The sequence below is a fragment of the Dipteris shenzhenensis genome, chromosome 24 (assembly GCF_047967505.1).
Source record: "Dipteris shenzhenensis isolate YYH24624 ecotype China chromosome 24, Dip_SZ_1.0, whole genome shotgun sequence".
NCBI lineage: Eukaryota > Viridiplantae > Streptophyta > Polypodiopsida > Gleicheniales > Dipteridaceae > Dipteris > Dipteris shenzhenensis.
Genome location: NC_141619.1, coordinates 4,790,805 through 4,797,655, shown reverse-complemented (window position 1 = coordinate 4,797,655; position 6,851 = coordinate 4,790,805). Strand labels below are relative to the sequence as shown.

The window sequence follows — 6,851 nt, the reverse complement described above, 5'->3', positions numbered from 1 at the left end:
ATCAACAGCTCAAGACAATATACAATTCGCGGGATGGGTCCACAATGTTGCAATTGGCTACAAGAAGAACATCTTGCATGCATCTTTAGACATTGCAATCATTGATTAAAAATTTTAAAAATGTGATGGAGACCTTCAATCATGGTGTTTGAGCCACGGAATAGACTAGTAAGAAATTAATGTAATTATATGAAAGAAAATATATCATCACCACGATTATAGAAGTCTTTTCAGGATGCCTTGAGGCAAGCACAGTGTTGGGTACCTCCTTGATTCAGAGTGGTGGAATATGAAACCTGAAGAGGTTCCTAGTGTGTCATGAATAATTTTCATAAGGTGAATCCAGCATATTATTCCATAGGATTTTGCATCTACCAGAAGTTGTAATAACCTAGCTAAGTATCGATGCAATGAGGGTTTATTTGCATTTACCAAAGTACACGTAGTAGCCAAAACTACACCTACATGGAAATGGTGGTAGTTTTGAACTCCTACATCCCACTTGCCATGAGGATTTTGGCACAGCCATGCTCCAACTTAGGTGCCAAAACGAATTGGAGTCACTACAAGTAGATCCACAATACTTTGATGAATAGACCCCTAGAAGATCGACCTGAGAAGCTTGTATATATTTATTGTAATTATAAATCAATGGACATATATGTTTCTGATTCCACCCCTCATAAAGAAGTTGTTGCCATTAGTGAAATTGTCATTGTAGTCGAAACAAATGAGGAGGAGCTCAAGGAAGAAGGTGGTACTAGTGATGAGGACAATGAGGAAGAGGAGGATGAGGATGACCTTATTGGTCTTCCAAACCACAATGAAGACAAGTAAGATGAGAAAAATGGGGAAGATGATGATGAATCTCATCCTTGTAGACTTGATTATTAAATTTTGTGATGATGTGAGTAAAATTTTGAACTTTTTAAGTGCTAACAAATGAGATTGATTCGCACAAGGAATGAGGTGCTTGGGGGGGCCACTCAATAATATATGTGATAAGTTCAACATAAGGACACACACAGAAGAGTGTCGTAAAAAGGATTTTGGAAAAAAACTTATAGAATCAAGTGCATCTCAATAATGAAAAGTTCATAGATAAGGGGTTATAAATAGTCCTTGAATGCATGCAGCAATGAATTCAGTAGTAAGAAGCAAAGTCTATTTTACTATGTATCCATAAGGTAAAATACCATGAACTCCATGCACAAAAAGGACTAGCTTTTATGACATCGCCACTGATATCATCAACACACAAGGATGCTAGTAAACCATGTTCTCAAATGTGACATCCACACACCCCCAGACATGTATGCACATCCATTTATATTTTCTCTCAAACGTAAAGGGTAGACTTAGCCATGACAAAAGGTAGCACTCAAGGAGACGGTTAATCAAAAAGTAGTCCACATTATGTTCATCCAAGCTACAACCGCTGGTGAAGACAAGCATTTCATATAGTTGCTCTTAAACGAGCATATAAAAGATATAGCTAACACTGTTACGAATAAAAAACATGAGCAACCCTCAACTTGACAAAGTGAAATTTCCATTTTTGGTAATAAAACAAAAATATATATCTAAAATTAGCACTCAAAGGTGAGGCTAGTGCTCAAGGAAAAGGCTAAAAAAAAAGTAGTTTCATCCAAGCTATAACCACAAAGAATGATCACAATATTAGCAGGCCACAAATTCACAAAGTGAAATTTCATGTCCACCGGTACGACAAAAATACATATCTAAATGAATCCATTAACATGCCCGAACTCATAGTCCAAAAATAAAACAAATAGCACCACTTTTAAGTCACCCAAAAGGTTGAAAAGAACGTCCATGATGACTGCCCACAACCGTGGGTGTAGACCATGATATAAGCAAATGTGAGACACATATACACATGTCCACACACCAATATGTGACCATTCGTTTACACAAAGGTCTTCATGTCAAGTTTCTATTAGCACTTAAACAAGCTCATATATGACAAAAGGCTAGGACTAAAGGTTCTTTGGAAAAAAAGGCTAGGACTAAAGGAGAACATGTGTCAAAATGTACTCCACATTTCTTCATCCAAGTTGCAATTTCTTGTGAAGTGGAGCGTTTCAGTTCTCTCTTCAAAAGAGTATTAAGTATTATCGTAATATCAGCAGGCTGCAATCAGAAGGGGAAATTAACATGTCTGCTAATATCACAAACATATATCAGATGAACCTAGGAACATGCCCAGACAACTCAAAAATCAAAACAAATGATGCAATCTCATCCTCATGATGGTCATCCACAAGGTTGAAACCATGAACTCCATCACATGTAGTACTGTCTATCTGCTACAACATCCCCACCAACGTCATCAGCCAACAATGGGTGTAAACCAAATATAAACATATTCCCTTACATAAATACAAATACCTACACCCCCACACACATAAGCATCATTCATCCATACACAGTTAATTGTACTGAGTTTCTGTCAGCTCCCAAAGGTGAAGGGAAAACCTAGTCGTGATGACAAAAGACAGCTTAAAGGAGAACGCTCATCAAAAGGTACTGGTGGGAACCACACTCTTCCTCCTGGTTGCGACAACGAGTGCATCTCATTTCACTCTCTCTTAAATAAGCATAAAATATACTTGATCGACCAATATAGCACTAGACAAATAGAAAGAATTATCATCAAGCCACAACTTGGACCAAAACAATTTGCATGTCCATAAATTAAAAAAAAACAATTAAAACTAGATCAGAGGTGCATGCAGGCTATCTTCTGAGTTCAATTTGGTTCCTCTTTCAAACGCTTATATCAAATTTTGAATTTAAGTCCACATATTATGTCAAACTGTGAATTTGCCAAAAAGTAATACTATAAAATCAGTAAAATAAAACGTACTTGAACCCCATCATAACAACGCTACATTCTTAAAATGTTTCTCACCAGGTTGTCAGCAATACTAACCATCTTCTTGCATTATACCGAAGCTCATAGCATACTGGTTTGCAAAACTCACCCATACAGCTTGTTCGAATCCTATGCAACCATTTTGCCCCAGTGTACTGCAAAAGAGGCAACCAACCACTCTTATACATGGCCTCCTGACAAGAGTACCCATAGGCTTTCAATACAACTACTATGAGACCCGTGAAGAGTGCTTCCAGCCATCCACCAAGTTAGGGGATGAGCTATACATTGCACACAGGTGCAATTGCAGACTGACTGTCTTGACTTCATCCCTGAAGAAGGAAGAAAAAAGTTCACATCTATGCCCGAAGCAGTATAATGTACAATATGAAGAGTTCTTCAAAAGCTAAGACTATACTCATTGGATGCGTAGCTCAAATTGTGGAAAATGTAAACCCACTCGTGGCCAAGCGCAAATGGAAACCAATTGCTACTGTAAAATTCTTGACACACTGCCTCCCTGAAGCTTCTGGTTGCTTTTAAAAACCTGTGACACCAACTTCTGTAGCCTGTATGTAACAACAGCTTCCTCTCATTCAACCTTCTTGTGAAAAAAGGACATGAGAACTCTGATACTCTGTAGAACTATGCTTCATCTTCTCAGAAGCACTGATGTCATCTGTTGAAGCTTCACTATTATTCCCAGTTTCGTCCACTCTCCCATCTTTAACAAGCACATGGCCCAGTTCAGCGAGGCTCCTGAGAGCACACATCGCTGCTTCTGCGTTAAGCCTTGCAGCTTCGAACTCAAGTTTTTCTGTAGCCACCTCAGCTGGGCTTAGATTGTTGGCTCCCCGTGTTTGTGCAAGAACATGAAGGGTTTTGAGACCCATTGCCTCTTCCATTATCTCGGCTCTTAACCTTGTTAGCTCCTCTTCCCTCACTTTCCAATTTTGAAGGAGAGTCCTAATTTCCTCATCTTTGGCAGCAAGGTCTCTCTGAGCTGCACAGCATAACACTTCTCTCCCCTTAAGAGAACCTTTCACTGACTGTAGCTCTGCCTCTACTTCCTGTAGATTCATTTCATCCTCTGCCAACTTCTTCTTGAGATACTGGATTTGGAGGTCTTTTTCCAAATTTGACCGGTTTGAAGCAAACAGTTGGTAGTTAGTTTGCATCAGTTGAGTCTCCTCATTGAGAACTGCAGCTCTGCCTGGGCTATCTGCATCTACCAATGTTCTTGAGAGTGCAGCAATCTGCTCGACAAATGAAGTAGCCTCTGATAGTCTAATGCTGTTTTGCTTCAGGGTTACCTTCATTGTTTGAAGTTGCTCTTCTTTTTCATTGAGCTGAGACGTCACTTTTACAAGCTGGGCCTCTTTAATTTGCAGATCACCTCTTAATTTAGATACCTCTTCTTGCAACAAATTAACATTCTTTCGTGCTTTTTCTAACTCGACAACTCTGTCTTTAAGCAGGAACTGAATGGCAGCATGATCAGAGTTCACTCGTTGCATTTCCATCTTCGCAGCAATGAGCTCAGCCTCTTTTAACTGTAATAAGAGCTGTGTATCTGAAAGAAGAAAATCCTTTTGTTGCAGTTCTCGACTTACGGAATTCTTTTCAGATATAGACTCCTGCAAATCTTGTTTTCCCATTTGCAACTCTAACTTCAACGCCTCAGCTTGTTGCTGGCCTTTTTCCCACTCTTGCTTAAGGTCATTGTATGATACCTGTATCGACTTGAGTTGGCTTCTCTCTTCCGTAACTTCTTTCTGTGTTTGAGCCAATTTTATCTCCAAATTCTTCAAGGCCACCTTCCGCTGGAAAATCTCATCTCGTTGCTTTCTGTTCTGCATCTCTTGCACCTGCATCCTGTCACGAAAGCTTTCAATCTCTTTCTGCGACGATTCCAGCTCTCCTCGTACACGAGCAAGTAGGGTCTTACAATTCGTAAGGTCCCTCGCTGTAAAATCGGCCTTTGACTTGCTGCACGACAACTCTTGGGTCAAAGATTTCAACTGGGCCTGGGCTCTCAGCCAGGTAATAGCTCGCTTTTCTAGGTCTGCTTCGGCTACATCAAGCTTTTCTTGCAGTACGTGTTTTTCCCTTTCCGCTAGAGCCAATGTCCTCTCACGCTCCTCTAAAACATTCCTTAACTCGCCCAACTGACTGGCTTGCTTCGAAATAAAATCCCTGGCGTGCGCCAAACGTGAAGCCCTGGCCTCCAGCTCCTTACCTACATCTGCTAGAGCCTCATCTTTCTGCAGCATTTCATTTTTCAAAAGATTTAACTCGTCCTGCTTACGACTTAGTGATTCTTGCTGCAGGCCAACTTCATTCTCTCGAAGTCTGAGCGCCTCTTTCAATTTATTGAGCTCATACGCTTGTTCGGAGCATTCCTGCTTCGCCAATCTAAGCTCCTCTTTCATACAGATATGGGAGTCACGGGCTGCCTCCATCTCCTTCTCCCGATCTAGGAGCGCAGATTTGGCCCGTTTCAGATCCTCCTCTTCTGCCTTAACTGCAGACTCTGCAACCCTAAGTTCTTTCTCCTTAAGTTGCAAGGCCTCAATTGCATCGTGGACATAGCCTTCTAATGAGGTAAGTTCTAGATCATGCCCTGGATTTACATCACTGTCTACAACTGAATTTCGATCAAGTTTTTGACTTTGCAAAAACAACCTTTCAAGCGCAGCTCGGGCGGGGTCTGAACAGGCGCTCTCACTACTTTTGTTGTTGGGAGCCTTCTCATTCTCTAGAATTGCATACGTTTGAGTGCATGGGTTCAGTTTCCAGCTGCAAAATACCGCAGAACGTCTTGAATAATTGTTTTTGATGCGAAGGGTCTCCTGCGGGGTCCGAACAAGCATCCCATGTCAGTCTTAGATTTCAAATGCAGAGAAAAAGCAAAAAGAAGGACCGGCGTAAGATTATTGGAGGAGCATACACATACCTTTGGAAAGACATCGGGAAATGTTTGAAGTGCACGCACCATCCCAATCGCCATTTTCTTCAAGACTATTAGCCGGAAGAGGTCTCGGCAACCACGCCCATTCTAAAAGAAGCGTCTTTCAAGTTTATGAGGAAGAGTGATTGAGCAAAAAGGCAGGTTCGAATCAGAAGGGGCTCAGTTTCTGCTGCAATGTAGAGGAATGTAGAGAAGGTGCGGAAGCACGGAGCTTGAAAGATTCGAAAAGTCAAGGGCAGCGATAGAAAGGCAGCAGTGCTGGCATGGCTGCCACCACTAGTTCGTTAGCGTGGCACTCCACTTTGGCTGGGTTCACACCGGCACAGCGAGAAAGCTGAGCTGGGAGAGACAACTCATTGTCGTCCGGCTACGGTCTAGCTGAGCAAGCAATGAACAGTTTTTTCTCACCGTGACCTTGGCTGCTTGTGGGTGAAACGGGCGCTATTAAAGTCTTTTGATGCTTTACATGCGATATATTCATACAGTTACACTCAAAACTAAAAAATAAGACTTTAGGTGAGCCTAACAGACAGGTATTATTCTTAAGTGGTTTTTCTTAAGTACATTTTTCTCTTCATGGGATGCAAGTTTCCTCATGGGATGAGCCCTTCAAAGTAAATCCTTATTGTGCCACAAATAGTACCTTGTAATCCAAAACTGAGACCTTGAGATAGGATCTTATATTTACACGAAACCTTGAGATAGGATGAGGAGGGTGGCGAGGGGGCACGGGAAGTCCTTCAATATTATAAGGACCCATAGTTTGCGAAGTACATTGCTGAAGGCTCCCATTGGGCTCTATGTCGTGCCATTGTCCTGAAATCCTTGTGTGAATATAAAACTCTTCAGAGATGGCACATTTGATCTCTTGGAGCTTTGGCTACTCTATTTTTTTGTTTTCACCTCTCGACTAGTTGAGCAAAAAATTGGAATGTCAAGACAAGCCAATGCCATGGTAGCCTCCCACCAAGCTTTTGTCAT

The 6,851-nt window shown here is 41.3% G+C and overlaps 1 protein-coding gene across 1 annotated transcript; it reads right to left on the bottom strand.

Moving 5' to 3' along the window:
- Window positions 1–2,875: 2,875 nt before the first annotated feature.
- Window positions 2,876–6,155, bottom strand: LOC147886110 (protein involved in starch initiation 1-like). The gene is made up of 2 exons (XM_087395509.1): window positions 5,856–6,155; window positions 2,876–5,751 (listed from the first exon to the last, which is right to left on the bottom strand). Exons 1-2 carry the CDS (start codon window positions 5,907–5,909, stop codon window positions 3,496–3,498), a joined length of 2,310 nt encoding a protein of 769 aa, XP_087251635.1. The 5' UTR covers window positions 5,910–6,155; the 3' UTR covers window positions 2,876–3,495.
- Between the last annotated feature and the right edge of the window lie 696 nt (window positions 6,156–6,851).

Coding starts and splice junctions, on each gene's coding strand:
- LOC147886110 (XM_087395509.1), bottom strand. CDS start 5,909: ATGGCGATTGGGATGGTGCGTGCACTTCAAACATTTCCCGATGTCTTT. Junction 5,752..5,855: donor TTCCCGATGTCTTTCCAAAG/GTATGTGTATGC, acceptor CGGACCCCGCAG/GAGACCCTTCGCATCAAAAA.